Source organism: Sus scrofa, chromosome Y (assembly GCF_054392235.1).
Source record: "Sus scrofa isolate SSC_HxYL_T2T_F1_AM1 chromosome Y, Sscrofa_HxYL_maternal_Yorkshire_Landrace_v2.0, whole genome shotgun sequence".
In the NCBI taxonomy this organism is placed as follows: Eukaryota; Metazoa; Chordata; class Mammalia; order Artiodactyla; family Suidae; genus Sus; species Sus scrofa.
In genome coordinates, this window is record NC_139402.1 from 3,713,953 (window position 1) to 3,729,566 (window position 15,614).

At 51.5% G+C, this 15,614-nt stretch overlaps 1 protein-coding gene across 4 annotated transcripts in view; it reads left to right on the forward strand.

Moving 5' to 3' along the window:
• The window catches only part of LOC102166402 (Xg glycoprotein (Xg blood group)), a 39,854-nt gene that overhangs the window by 19,045 nt on the left and 5,195 nt on the right, over window positions 1–15,614 (forward strand). For 2 of the 4 annotated variants that reach the window (XM_085009070.1, XM_085009071.1), the window contains 5 exons: window positions 1,745–1,807; window positions 5,946–6,014; window positions 9,504–9,545; window positions 10,669–10,704; window positions 12,838–12,954. In XM_085009070.1, the coding sequence (XP_084865196.1) occupies window positions 1,745–1,807; window positions 5,946–6,014; window positions 9,504–9,545; window positions 10,669–10,704; window positions 12,838–12,954 (327 nt within the window). Of the gene's footprint in view, window positions 1–1,744; window positions 2,987–5,468; window positions 5,589–5,945; window positions 6,015–8,278; window positions 9,546–10,668; window positions 10,705–12,837; window positions 12,955–15,614 lie in introns of those variants that run through there. The other 2 variants (XR_014836206.1, XR_014836205.1) reach the window with 2 other exon arrangements.

The following is a 15,614-nucleotide window of genomic DNA, read 5'->3' on the forward strand; positions in this document are numbered from 1 at the left end:
AGGACCTCTGGGGAAGGGAAGCTGCCTTGCGACCAGGGGACAAACGCAGGAGGTCCAAGATGCCGGCAGACACATGGGCAGACAGGTGGGCGCTGGGGCATGCTGACCTCTGCTGGGCTCTCCAGATTCCCAGCTCCTGTGGCAACAGGGAGTTTCTGCTGCTGCTGCCGAGCCTCTTGAGATTTCGCTCCAACCTTGAAGTCCTGGGGTGCACAACACGCTGGGCTGTGTCCCAGCGGACAAGCTTCAGAAAAAGCCAAGCGCCGTTTCCCCCGTGCGGGTTCCAGCTCAGGGGCGGTGTCTCCGTCTCTGAGACCCGACCCCTGATCCCCGGCTCCTAAACCCTGGTCCTTTCCCTGTGTTCCTCGGCCCTGCAGCCCGAGATGACGGTACGCTTTGCAACACGCAATGCCGTGCGAAGGTGTTGGATTTCTTTCCTTGTTTAGAATGAAAGGTCCACACAGGTGGGCAGGAATTTCTGCACAGGGCCCAGGGGAGATGCTGTATAGATCAAATCCTTAGCCGATTTTGGCCACAGAAGGGTCGTGCCAAGTCCCTTCACTGGGGGGCACAAACCCTCCACTCTGGGCTTGGCTTGAAAGCTGCAACAGTCCCCCCCCAAAGGCTCTGGTCTTGTGTTTTCCAGTGTCCCTAAGATGTTCCTAAGTGGCCCTCGTAAAGCTGTCCTCTGTGCCAAGGTGTTTCAGGACATACGCCTTTATTTGTTTGTTTGTATCATTTTAGGGTCACACCTGCAGCATATGGAGGATCCCAGGCTAAGGGTTGAATCGGAGCTGCAGCCGCTGGTCTACACCACAGCCACAGCAACACAGAATCCAAGCCGAGTCTGTGACCTGCACCACAGCTCACAGCAACGTCGGATCCTTCACCCACTGAGCAAGGCCAGGAATCGAACCCACGTCCTCATGAAGACTAGTCAGGTTCGTTACCACGGAGCCATGACGGGAACTCCAAGAGGTGTCTTTCAACACAGCAAAAGGCATCTCTCAAGCTCTCCAAAGCCTTCATCTATCTTCCTGAAGATGCTGCCGTGTGTTCTGCCTCAAACGTGTGTTGGGGGGCAGGACACGCCATGACACCCCTTCCCTGGGGGTCCCCGCGGCTCTGGGAAGGCCTCGCCAAGGCGGTGATCCTGGCTGAGAGAAAGCAGAAGGACCCCTGCCTGCCTTCTGCATCTTACGTTTTTTATTATGGCCACACCCGAGACCTATGGAAGTTCCTGGGCTGGGGACTGAACCCGAGGTGCAGCTGCGGCAACGCTGGATCCTTTAAGCCATCGTGAGGGCTTGGGGATCAAACCTGCACCTCTGCAGCTACCCCAGCCACTGCAGTCAGATTCTTAACCCCCTGCCCCACAGAGGGAACTCCAGCACATGGGAGGAGCAAAGCGTGGTGTGGAAAATGGGGGCCCCACTCAGGCTGGAGAGCGTCTGGCAGTGGGGGGTGGAGCTGAGGCTGGAGCGCCTGGGGGTCCGAGAGCGGAAGGGCCGGGCTTCCTTCCTCCCCGGCCGGCAGTTCCTCTAAACGCTCAGGTGGCCTGGGGTCTGTCTCACCGATGGCCCTTCCCGGGCTGGTGGCTTCCCCGCAGACCCCTGGCGTCTGGCCCCCGGCACCTCTCCAGGACCCCACTGTCATAGGCTGTCCCCGTGCCCCTTCCCACAGGCTGGGGTGTAAAGGGGGCCCTCAGCTCAGCGTCTTGGGATGTCCTGTGCTCTGTCCGCAGGTTTCCTGAATGACAGGGACCTCAATGACGGCCGATACCCGCCCAGGCCCAGGCCGCCTGCAGGTACATGGGGGCGTCTGTGACCTGACGGGACAGGGTCTGGGAGAGGCTGTGGCCCTGCGTGGAAACTGGGGTGCAGGCTCGCCCCTCAGCCCTGCACGGGATGGGGGGGTCCCTGTGTCTGTCCACCCAGGGCTTGTCAGGTGGATGAAGGTGCCGTGGGACAGAGTCCAGTTCCATTTAGAAGCTAGTGTGGTCTCTATACACGTGTGTGTGCATGTGTGTGTGTGTGTGTGTGTGTGTGAGAATCTGTGTACACCAGTTCCTTTACACGTGGACATCTTTATGTGGCTTTACAGACCTGTGCCTCTTTTTTAGTCATCACGTTTGAAAGCCTTTATTTTTATTTTATGTCTTTTTATGGAGGGACCTGCGGCAGGGGGAAGTTCCCGGGCTAGGGGTAGTGAATTGGAGCTGCCGCTGAGACCGGCACCATGGCTCATGGCAACGCCGGATCCTTCACCCACGGGGCGAGGCCAGCGATTGAACCCGTGTCCTCATGGATACGCGTTAGGTTCGTTTCCGCTGAGCCTCCGAGACAACTCCTGTTTTTAGTTGTTTTACATTTTATAATATTTGTAGTTGCACAGCCATCATCACAACCCAATTTCAGCACACGCCTCACAGACTTTGAAAAACGTATGGTCACCAAAGAGGCAAGGCTGTACCTGTGCATCTTTACGTAGATACTGGGTCTGTACTGTCCTTTGCAGGTGCAGCTCTGTGGGGGAAGCATTTCTCAAATGCATTTTCACGGTGATACAGTGGCCGTATAAGATGAGGGGGGTGTCACAGGTCCAGACGCTTAGCCGAGGCGCTTCTCCCTGGCAGTGTGACTCCCACTGTGGCCTTTGCTACTGACTCTGTCTTGTCTCCTAATTACTGTTTCTTTTTTGGGAGCGACAACACTTACAAATCTAGTCTCCTCTCTGTATCTTTGTATTTGTGTATATATAGTTTATCCATATAGCCTCACACAAGTATGTACATATTATGTATTTATACAAACACACCCGCAGGTATCTTTCTCTCTATATATGTAGATAGCATGATGCATGGTACTTTCATAGTGTGTGTATATACCTATGCATACGTGTACCTTTATAAATGTATGGACACACATATACATCCTTTGTGTATACGTGTGTGTTTCTTTCTTTTTTTTTTTTTTTTTGTCTTTTCGCCTTTTTTAGGGCTGCACCCGCGGCATATGGAGGTTCCCAGGCTAGGGGTCGAATCGGAGCTGTAGCCACCGGCCTACACCACAGCCACCACAACTCAGGATCCAAGCCGCATCCACAACCTACACCACAGCTCCCGGCAACGCCGGATCCTTAACCCACTGAGCAAGGCCAGGGATCGAACCCGCAACCTCATGGTTCCTAGTCGGATTCATTAACCACTGTGCCACGACGGGAATGCCTGTGTGTGTTTCTATACATATCTTTTTACGTATGCTTGGGTACACACAGCTTTCTGTAGGTTTATGCATGTTAATCCATGTGTTTGTCCACGTGTATAAAATCTAAAACACATGAGAACATTTTTATAAAATTACATAAGGTGTATACCTTTTGATATGCATGTGTACGTGTGTCTTCTAGCTTCATAGAGGCACAGACGTGTATAACTCCATATGTGTGTGTACGTAGCTCTTTATATGTGTATTTATATCTTTATATAAGTAGATAGTTACATGAGTAAACACCTTTATATGTGCGCATATCTATATCTTTATGTATGTTATGTATCCTCATAGGTTTATGTACCTTCAAATATACCTTTATACACACACACACACACACCTCTTTCTGTGTATGTATCATTGTGTCTCTATCTAGATATGTGTGTGTATAAATACATTGATATGTGTTCATGTCTACATCTTTATATAGGTATTGTATATCTTAAATGTATACCTTTCTGTATTTACACATAAAATTGTTATATAAAAATATATGCCTGCATGTATTTACACATAAAATTATTATATAAAAATATATACCTTTCTGTATTTACACATAAAATTATTATATAAAAATATATACCTGCATGTATTTACACATAAAATTATTATATAAAAATATACGCCTGCATGTATTTACACATAAAATTATTATATAAAAATATACGCCTCCATGTATTTACACACATATACTTCTGTGTGTGGATATATCATTACATGTTTATCTATCTATACATGTGTGTATATAAATACCTTTATATGTGTTCCTATCTTGATGTATGTGTATAGATCTTTATATGTTTATATCCCTTTATACATATACACATAGAGGCTTCTCTGTGTGCGTGTGTATATATGTAATTGTATGTGCATCTCTCTATACATGTGTATGAATAATTAGCTTTACGTGTGTTCATATCCATAGCTTTCTAGATGTATATGCTTTATATGTTTATATCCCTTTATATATACACACAAACTTTTCTCTGTGTGTATATGTATCACTACACATCAGTCAATCTCTATATGTGCATATATATGTTTGCACACACACGTATAGCTATTCTGAAACTTGTGGGGTGTCCCCCATCTAATTGGCGTGTGACCAGCTGCAGACACGCTCTGCTCTGCACGGAGCCGTGCAGACCGGGGTGCGGGAGGTGCCCCCGTGCCTGGGCGCCGGAGGGGAGGGGAGACCGCGGGGCTTTGTTTTCCAGCAGTTGAGGTTTCTGGCGTCTTTCGTCCTGCGACTTTCGTTGGGGAAGAGCTCGGAGGCTTGGCCCCCACTCCTTCCCCGGGGAAAGAGTCATCACCCAGGCAAGCGTGTGGCGTCCACTCATCTTTTCTCTGATTTTCTTTCATTTTTTTCAAGGCTTATTGAGGTGGAGGTGTGATCCTTTCTGCTGGGCAACAAAGGGACTCAGGGACCCATGTCAGCTTCTTTTCCCACAGAGATGAGCAGAGAATCCTGGGGAGCGCTCCCTGTGCTGCTCATTGGCCCGCCACTCCATAGACCTCAGGGTGCACCTGCCAACCCCACCCCCCCTTCCCCGTCCTTCCCTGCCCCCACCTGTCCCCTTTGTTGACTCTAAGTTTATCAGTCTGTGAGTCTGTTTCTGTTCTATGAATCAGTTCCTGTGCATCCTTTGTTTCTTTTTAAGATTCCACGTAGAACTGATTTCATGGGATGTTTGTCTCTCCCCGTCTGACTCTTCTGTGAGGCTTAAAGACCTTGAAGACACAATTGGTCTTCAAGGGACGGCAATAACCATCAGGGAAAAGGAAAAGTGCCTGCCCTCTGTTTTTTTATTTGTTCGTTTTTTGGCAGCACCCATGGCATGCATAAGATCCCGATCTAGGGATTGAACCCGTGCCCCACCTGTCACGCGAGCCACAGCAGTGACGACGCCAAATCCTTCACCCTCTGAGCCACAGGGAACTCTTGCTGAATGTTTAATGAAGAACATCGACCAGGAGTTCCCCTCATGGTGCAGTGGAAATGAATCCAGCTAGGAACCATGAGCTCACGGTTCGATCCCTGGCCTCGCTCAGTGGGTGAAGGATCCGGCGTTGCCATGAGCTGTGGTGTAGGTTGCAGATGTGGTTCGGATTCCACGTTGCTCTGACTGTGGCGCAGGCCGGCAGCTACAGCTCCGGTTCGACCCCTGGCCTGGGAACCTCTATATGCCGCAGGTGCAGCCCTAAAAAGACACACACACTCAAAAGAACATTGATGATAACATTGAAAATCAGTTATCCTTTAATAAAAACAAATAAATGCATCACAAAATACACAAACAATGGAAAAAGAAAAGAAAAGAATGTTTACGGTGGGGATTGCGTGTCGTCATCCTTCTTGCTTAGGTGACCCTACCTGGGTGTCTGCAGCGGGGACGAGTCAGCATTTACTCGGAGCCCTCGGGGGCGTGCGTGTTTTCTGAAGGCACAGGACTTTCTTCGGGCTCCCGGTGGCTGAGCTTTCCCGCCCCGAAGCCGTGACTTTGGTGGGGAGCCTCCTCTGAGCATCCCCCAGGCCCCGATCTTTGCCCCACGGGGCTCTCTTTGGGGTGACTCTCAGGCCTGGCTTTGTGCCATGGCCCACGTCCCTGGGCGGACACCGGCTGGAACCCAAACTCCACGGCTCAGAGCCTCTCACACCCATCTTCTCTCCCGCAGGAGGCGGTGGCGGCGGCGGCGGCGGCGGCGGCTACCACCCCAGTCACAGCGGCTACGGAAACCCATCCGGTACACCCAGCACCGGGGCTCGTGGGGGTGGTGGAGCTGGGGGGGCATTTCTGGGGCTCCCAGGTTTTTTTCTTGTTAGGGCCGAACCCAAGGCATAGGGAAGTTCCCCGGTTAGGGGTGGAATCGGAGCTGCAGCTGCAGGTCTATGCCACAGCCACAGCCACAGCCACAGCCACACCGGACCTTAACCCACTGAGCGAGGCCAGGGATCGAACCTGCATCCCCACGGCCACTGTGTCGGGTTCTTCACACGCTGAGCCACCACGGGAACTCGTCCGGGTGCCAGATTTCTTCTCCCTCGTGTCGTCCTGCTGGGGTCTCGGGTGTTGGAGGTCTCTGTGCTGCTGCTTCTCTTCTGAGCCCTGGCTGCTGACCCTCTGCTGGGCCTCACTCTGTCCTCCAGGAGGGCAGGGACTTCCTACATACTTGTGTCCAGGTAACAAGAAACAGAGCAATGGGCTACGAGGCTCACCCCAGGAATTTGGGTTCTTTGTTAGGATAGTGGATTCTGCCAAGAAGGAAAAGAACCTTCCACAGCAGCGATAAACAGCTTGCTGTCTAGACCCAGCTTTTCTCAAAGCCATCCGTGGATCTTGGAATCTTTATTTTATTTTATTTTTTTTATGTCTGCACCTGCGGCATATGGAAGTTCCCAGGCTAGGGGTCGAATCGGAGCTGCAGCTGCCGGTCTACACCACAGCCAAAGCAGCACTGGATCCAAGCCGCATCTGCGACCTATGCTGTCCTTGCATCGACACCAAATCCTTAACCCACGGAGTGGGGCCAGGGGTCTGCATCCTCGTGGACACTATGACCGGTTCTTAACCTGCTGAGCTGCAAAGGGAACTCCATAATGCCAAGTGCTTAACCCCTGGGCCACCAGGGAACTCCGAGATGAGACCTTTTAAGATCGACTCTCTTAGCAACTTTCAAACATCCCAGTGTTATTAACATTGAGCCCCGTGCCAGACAGGCCGTGCCCAGGACATCATCATTTTGTAACTGGAAGTTTGGCGCTTTTGTCCCCCCCCCCCCGCCAATCCATCCACGCATATGCAGAGTGTTCTTCTTTTTCCGTTTGCCATTTGTCAAGTTTTGAACACCTTCCGTGGGGTGACCAACTATCCCTTGTTTTTTGGGGTTTTTTTTGCTTTTTGTTTTTGCTTTTTAGGGCCACACCTGTGGCATATGGACGTTCCCAGGCTAGAGGTCACATCGGAGCTGCACCTGCCAGCCTACACCACAGACACAGCCACAAGGGATCCAAGCCGCATCTGCGACCTACACCACAGCTCACGGCAACGCCAGATCCTTAACCCACTGAGCGAGGCCAGGGAGCGAACCCACAACCTCACGGTTCCTAGACAGATTCGTTTCCGCTGCGCCACAAAGGGCACTCCTGGCCAGCTGTCCTTTGGCTTGAGGTTCCTCTATTTCATGCAGGGGCCACGGCAGAGTGTGGGATTGTGCCGCGTCTATTTGCACGGCAGGCTTTGGAAAAGACACACCCATGTGTGGTCTGGGTCCACCTGGGTGAGGCTGTGAGTCGGCTCTGAGCTTAGCAGTGAGGTTTGGGGTCACGCAGAGGCTGGCGGAGGCAGCCAGCTTCTCCCTGCTGACGGCACGACGTGTTTGGCGTGATCCTTCCTTAGGAAGGAGGCACAGGGCTAATCTCTGCCTGCCCGGCGGCTGTGCCCGAGGGCTGTCTGCTCCTTGTAAAGTGGAGAAAATGTTTTACGACGCATCTTTCCAAGGGCTGGCTGTCAGCGGCTGGTTTCCCTAACACGCGCTGCATGAGTCAGCTCGGGACCACGCAGCGAATACCCCAGACGGGGTGGCTTCCACACCAGGCGTGATTCCTCCCGGTCCTGGAGGCTGGCGCCTGAGCCCCCGGGGCGGGCAGGGCGGGTCCCTCCCGAGGCCTCTCTCCTGGGCGGCTCGACGGCCGTCTCCTCCCTGTGTCCTCACAGGTCATCCCTCTGTGTGTGTCTGGGTCCTGACCTCCTCTTCGTCTAAGGACCCCCGTCCTGGGGGATCAGGATCCCCCTCGTGACCTCAGCTACCTGCATTCATCCCCTCTTGAAAGACCCGTCTCCTAACACAGTTACATTCTGAGACCTGGGGGCCAGCGCTTCAATATATAATTTCATGGCAACATAATTTGGTGCATAAAAACCTGTGTCCCCTCGAAAGAGGACTTTTACTTTTATTTTATTTTTTGTCTTTTTTTTAGGACCACACCCAAGGTACATGGAGGGTCCCAGGCTAGGGATCCAATCGGAGCTGTAGCCACTGGTCTACACCACAGCCACAGGTCTATACCACAGCCACAGCAACACAGGATCTGAGCCGCATCTGCAAGTTACACTACAGCTCACAGCAACTCTGGATCCTTAACCCACTGAGCGTAGGCCAGGGATCGAACCTGCATCCTCATGGACACTGGTCAGATTTGTTTCCTCTGAGCCACAATGGGACCTTGTGGCTCAGAGGAAACGAATGTAATAAAGTGAATTTATTAAAAAAGAGGCCTTTTTATTAAATGCCCCCTCGATATTTAAATAATACCACGTAAGCTATTTTGCTTCAAAATGAATCAACTTAGCACCATGTGTCTTGTTTTCATCCTAAAGCTGTGTTTAAAAATTGCTCTTTAGACGTAAGAAGGAAATCTTATTTCTTTTTAAAAAGTGTTATGTGGGGAGTCCCCACGGTGGCTCAGTAGGTTAAGAAGCCAGCTAGTATCCACGAGGACTCAGGTTCAATTCCTGGGCTCTCTCAGTGGGTTAAGGATCCCACGTTGCTGTGGCTATGGTGTAGACCAGCAGCTGCAGCTCCAAGTCACCCCCTACCTAGCCTGGGAACTTCCATATGCTGCAGGTGCAGCCCTACAAAGACAGAAAATACTTTTTTTTATGTGGCCTCACCTACAGCACGTGGAAGTTTCTGGGCTAGGAACTGAATCTGAGCCACAGCTGGGGCAACGCCGGATCCTTTAACCCCTGCACCAGGCCAGGGATCAAATCCCCCCTCCCGCCGTGACCCAAGCCTCTGCAGTCAGATTCTTAGCCCACTGCACCACGCGGGAACTCCTGCTTTATTTCTCATTAGCTGAGATGCCTGTTCATTATCTTCATTTCTGTGGGCTTCTCCTCAGGGGCTGGGCTTTCCCTGACTGAACGGGAAGCGGGTTTGGACCAGCTTCGGGCGAGCTCCCGCTTTGGTAATGCGGCTTCAGTGTCCTCTCCTGCCTGAGTTAGCAGACCGTGCTGGCTCTGCAGGCACTTGCCCCAGCTCTGCGTGGTCAGGGGACGCCCTGGGGTGCCCCTGCCCCTTCCCTCAGCTGGGGGACAGTGGATGCGGTCTTTGCAGGCTTCCACGGCCTCTGCGGGGTGGGGTGCCCACATTCCTGGTGGCGCTGCGTTTGGACATGTTGCTGAGATGTCCTGAGGCTGATCTTGCGTTTCCTGTGGCTTCTCTGTCCTGCAGGAGGAGGGCGGTACAGACCTGGCTCCCATGGGAGTAATTACGGTAACGCAGTTGTTTCTTAGAGGCTGCATGAGGACAAATTGTCCTTCTAGAGAACTTAACACCCGTGGAGGCACTGCTGGGAGGCGTGTCCTGTGGGTCCTGCGCCGCAGTTCCCCGGCCGCTTGGGTCCCTAATTTCTGTCCTCAGGTGTCACCGAGGCTCGGGGATGGGTTTTGCATGGGGGCAAATTGAAATCCTTTCAGGAATGAAAGCCTGCTTCCACACGTTACTGTGTGCATACGTGTGTATAGATGCACGTGCCTGCCTGTGCACACAGGCGCATGGCTGGGTGTACACTCGTGCACACGTTTGTAAACAAGCAGACATGAGCTCACAAGTGTATGCATGTGCCTTGCCTTGTGCATCCATGCATGTGTGCATGTGCCTTTGCTTGTGGTGTGCGTGTGGATGTGTGCACGTGTGTATCTGTGTGTGGCTCTTGCATGTTCATGTGTACACATGTGGTTGTGTATTGTGCATGTGTGTGTGGAGAAGTGTGTACGTGTCTGTGTCCATGTCCACGTGGATGCCTAGATGCATGTTTGTACGTGTGTGTGGTTGTGTGGACATGGGCATCTGCTTGTATGTTGCACTTGGATGCATATTGTGGGCTGTGCATAAATTGCACGGGTGTGCATGGATGTGTACGCTGGTGTGTGTGTTGCACGTGTGTGCATATGTGTGGGTATGGGCAGATGCTTGCATGTTGCGTGTGCACGCACATTGTGGGCGTGGGTGCATGTGTGTTGCATGTGTGTGGGTGTGAGCATGTGTTGCATGTGTGTGTGCGTGGACACGTGTCACACGTGTGCATATTGTGTGTGGACATGTGTGTGTGTGTTGCATGTGTGTGCACATGTGCATATCCCCTGAGCCCTGAGGTGAGAGCCACATCCCTTCTGCCCTCGTCACCTGTCCTACTGCCCCCTTAGACGTAGCACCCGCACCTGCCTCTCAGCACTGCCCATGCCCACCTCCCTGCCGGGAGGTCAGCTCGTGGGCACAGAGGTTTTCGTCTGCCCTGCTCGTGGCCGCGTCCCCGGCGTGCCATGTGTCTGGCTGCAGAAGGTAACGGACCAGCTCTTCCGAATAAACTCATGATGGTGTGCTTCTGCCCTTCCAGGTGGGGGCGACTACTCCACGTACGGGAACCCACAAGGTAACGCCCAGGGCAGCCCGCCCGACCCCTTCTAGGAGGAGCTCTCCATGTCACCGTGGCAGCGGCAGTGTAGACGTGTTATCATGTCAACCCAAGGACCTCCATGAAGGTCCACTCTTGCTAGGCTGCTTAGGAAGCTCCCGACAAATGCATCCATTCTGCAGGTTGGGGCTCCTTCCGTGGGGGTCAGTGGAGGAGAGTCCAGGACTATCCCAAGGCTGGAAGATGCCTGGGGGCTCTGAGAGCAGGGCTGGGGCTCTTGGACCTGCCACTGTCTCACCAGTGGTGTCTGTCACTGACCACTGCTGCCAGGCAGCCACGAAGCAGAGGAGAGGGGTTGTCGTGGCATCCAGCCCTGCAGAAGCCCCCAGAGGGCACTGCCGGCCCCATCGCAGGCCAAGGAGGGGAAGGTGGGCTTTCATCCTGTGTCGCTGGAAAGATGGGGTCCAGCCTCTTGGCGATGCAGCGTTTCTGCCTGCCTGACTGTGAGGCTTGCAGGAGCCACTGATGCTTCAGGAGAAGAAAGGGATGGGGGGGCCTTTCCCACCCTGAGGGTCCCCAGGCTGTGGGCCTTCCTGCGAATGGCACAGATGCTTTTCTTCTCAGAGGCAGCAGGTGGGGAAGGAGGGGTGCACCCAAGGCAAGAATCCAGGTCTGACACTCCGTTTGATGAGGTCCCACGGTGGGACAGAGGGACCCATCCTGGACCAGGCTAGAGGCAATAAGTCTGCTCTTGGAAGGACCGTCTTGAAGGCAGGGGCTAAAGGATGAGTGGGGGGTGCAGCCAGGACAGCAGAGAGAGATGCTGAGCTGGGTCAGGCTGGGTGTGTCCCCAGGAACACCAGTCGTTTGTGGCGTGTGATGGGGGGCGGGTGGAGGCTACACTGGAGACTGGCCAGATATGGTTCGTGAACCGTGGGTGTGTCTTCACTTTTTATAAGCTTAATTAGAAAGAGGCTGCCTCGATTTCCACTCTGTGATGCGTGGATCAGAGGACCAGCTGAGCATCATGAAGATCAGCCCTGAGGCCCTTTTTGTTCCCAGACTGGACAGGATGGGGAGCTAAATTAGGGTGTAGACCGTGGCGGTGGGGAGAAGAGGTGAGCTGAGAAGGTCACTGGGTCGTTACCACTGGGGTGATGTGATTCATTTGTGTGGGATGGCCGAGAGGAAAGAGGTGTATCCGTGAGCTGTGCCGCGTAACAAAAGAGCCCAAACCATCATGACGTATAACAACCAGCATGTCTTAGGATTCGGATTGTGGCAGGACGAGGAGGAGGAGGCGGGTTAAGTGAGTCAGCCTTCGATTCCCTCCTACTCTCAGAAGATTGTGAGAATAACAAAGCAAGTAACCATGCTAATAGACATTCAAAAGGCACTAAAAAACAGGCAGCCGTGTTCTGTTGGCCAAAGCCCCGATTCTGAGGATGCAGACCTGGGCCCCACTTCCCAGTGGGGACAGCCACCCTCTGCAGTGAGAGGGTCTGGACCAGGGGAGGGGAGCCCTGGAGATCAGGGTCCAGCAGGGGACAAGGTGAGACAGAGTCATCAGGGACCGACAGATCCCTGGGTTCCCTGGCAACGTTCTCCCGAACATCACGGGAGCCACATCCACAGCGTGGCTGTTTATCCATCAACCATGACACGTTGGGAATGTAGCCAGAGCAGACATAGGATGGGGACACACTGAATTTTGTCACACCAACCTTTCCCACCGTGATCTCTGTGCGGGAAAACCAACTCTTCCCTTAGGGCTTATGTCCCGAGTCCTAGTGTGCTTGGAGGGCATGCCTGTGGGGGCATTTTTGGTTCATTGGGGGTTTTTTTGGCATGAGTAACCATTTGACATCCAAAAGGATACAAATTCATCCAAATAAATGGGGACAAAAACCACATTAAGCCTGTCTCCCGTACGACACTGTAGGATGCTCTTGGCAGAGAAGATGTGGGTCCTGAGCCCACTTGGGTAAAAGCAGCATCCCTTCCTCAGGGCTCTTGTGTGAAATCTGCTCATTTTTCCGTGCCGCGGAGGGCGGGGAGAGTGAGGCATGTGACCGCAGCGTTATTTACAATACACGGGTGTTCCTGCTGCCATGTTTTTCTCAGACCACCTTGCTTTTCTTGCTCCTGCAGGCAACACGATAGCGAAAATCGTTTCTCCCATAGTGTCTGTGGTGGTGGTGACGCTGGTGGGGGCGGCAGCCAGCTATTTCCAGTATAACCGGAGGAGGAACTGTTTCCGGACAAATGGCAAGTTTGGCTCCCGATTTTATCTTCCTTAGGTGTCAAAAACAGAAGGCATGTAGCAAAACAGACAGGGACGGACAGATGAGGAAGACAACCTCCCCATAGCTGGTGGGGGTGGGGCAAGATGGGACGTGGGGGTAAGAGATACGAAGTACTGGGAGTTCCCTGGTGGCGCAGTGGGTTAAGGATGCTGCTTTACTGCAGCGGCTCAGGTTGCTGCTGTGGTGCAGGTTCGATTCCTGGCCCAGGAACTTCCACTTCCAGGTGCAGCCAAAAAAAAAAAAAAAAAAAAGAGAGAGAGAGACACAAATTACTATGTACAAGTAAATATGCTACAAGGATCTATTGTACAGAAGCGGGAATAGAGCAGACGTTTTATACTAACTATAAATGGATTATAATCTATAAAAGTATCGAATCACTGTGTTGTAAGCATGAAACTAATACTCTCCATCAACGATGCGTCAATAAAGATTTTCTTAATAAAATAGACAACGATGAAGACAACTTACCTCCGATAAGCATATCCTCACATGAATCGTACGAATCTAGGAAATTTGTTCTTAAAATGAAAAATCTAGTTCCCACTGTGGCTCAGCAGGTTACAAACCCAACATGGTATCTGCGAGGATACAGGTTCGATCCCTGGCCTCACTCAGTGGGTTAAGGATCTGGCTTGACCTTGGCCGTGGTGTACTTGGCAGTGCAGCTCTGATCCGACCCCTAGCCCAGGAATGTCCATATGCCCCAAGAGCAGCCGTTAAAAGACAAAAAGTGAATGATGAAAAAATGAAAAATGCCTCATTTTAGTTGCATTTTATTACTTTTCCAAAAGTTTTAAAAGTGGAAGCTTTTTAAAACATGGGACTTCAGGGTTGATTTGAAGGCAAATCTAAATGATGGCTTTTAGGATCTCTTTGTGTTATCAATTTTTTAAATGGAACTATAGTTGCTATACAATATTATATAAATTACAGGTTACAATATAGTGATTGACCATTTTTATTTTATTTTATTTATTTTATTTTATTTTATTTTATTTTATTTTGTTTTATTTTATTTTATTTTAATTTTATGTCTTTTTAGGACCACACCTGCAGCATATGGAGGTTCCCAGGCCAGGGGTCAAATAGGAGCTGTAGCCGCCAGCCTATGCCATAGCCACAGCAACGCCAGATCCGAGCCTCGTCTGTGACCTACACCACACCTCATGGCAACCTCGGATCCTTAACCCACTGAGCAAGGCCAGGGATCGAACCCATAACCTCATGGTTCCTAGTCAGATTCATTTCTGCTGCGCCACAACAGGAACCCCGATTGACTATTTTTAAAAGTTATACTCTAGGGAGTTCCCATGATGGCCCAGTGGGTTATGAACCCCACCAGTATCCATGAGGATGCAGGTTCCATCCCTGGCCTTGCTCAGTGGGTTAGGGATCTGGCATTGCTGTGAGCTGTGGTGTAGGTCGCAGAAAGACCTCTAGCCCAGGAACTTCCCTATGCCATGGGTGTGGCCCTAAAAAGAGAAAAAAAAAAAAAAAAATTCCATAAACCTGCCCATGGCCTCCCTCTGCTGGTGGCTGAACCAACCTCCCGGCCAGGACAAGCCTTGGTCTCCATAACACCCGACCCTGCAAGTTTAGGAGGAAATGGAGCTTATGAAACACAACCTTACTTTCTAGACCACATGCCCTTATCACTACAGAGACACTGGGTGTGGGTTTTGCTTGCATCTTTGGCCAAAGTTTGTAAGCCCCTTGCGAACCTTGTGAGCTCAGGGCAAAAAGTGGGTAAGGAGAGCGAGGCTTCATCTCAGGCACAAACATAAGGAGGTGGAGCGGTGGGGGGGAATCCCAGGAAGCAAAGTCATCAAGAGAAACACTATTTTAGTGCAGTATTTAAAAAAAAAAACCATAGGCGTTCCCTGATGTCTCAGTGGGTTAAGGACCTGGCATTGTCACTGCTGTGGCTCAGGTTGCCGCTCTGGCACAGGTTTGATCCCTGGCCCCCAAACTTCCATAGGCCAAGGGCACAGCCAAAGGAAAAAAAAAACAAAACTGGTGAACTACAGCCTGCAGGTCTGCTGCCTGTTTATGTCAATAAAGTTTTATTAGAACCAAGGGCCAGGTTCAGGGTGAGGCAAGTGAGGGAGTGATATACAAATGCAAGACTGACTCCCGCCTTTATTTCACCTTTTGATATTGTGTTCATTGTGGACCTTTGGGGGCACTCGTGTTGATTTTTCAAAAAGCACCACCTTCGAGTATTATGACATAGCCTGGCTTCTGAGTTTTCTGGCACCTGCTGGAATGTGGTGTCCACCAACCTCACTGTACTTGAGTTTCTAAAGCAGATATGGTTGTTCTTTAAAAAACAAAAACAAAACACATGGCTCATGCCCTTCCCATTTATCAGAGGTGGAAGCCCTTCTCTGTCCTGGCTTGGAGCCTTTGGGGAACTAGGTAAATATCCTGCTTACTTGTTCAACTATATTTTAGCGATAGGAGTTCCTGTCATGGTGCAGCGGAAACAAATCCGACTAGGAACCATGAGGTTGCAGGTTCGATCCCTGGCCTCGCTCAGTGGGTTAAGAATCTGGCATTGCTGTGGCTGTGATGTAGGTCACAGAAGTGGCTTGGATCCCGTGTTGCTGTGGCTGTAGT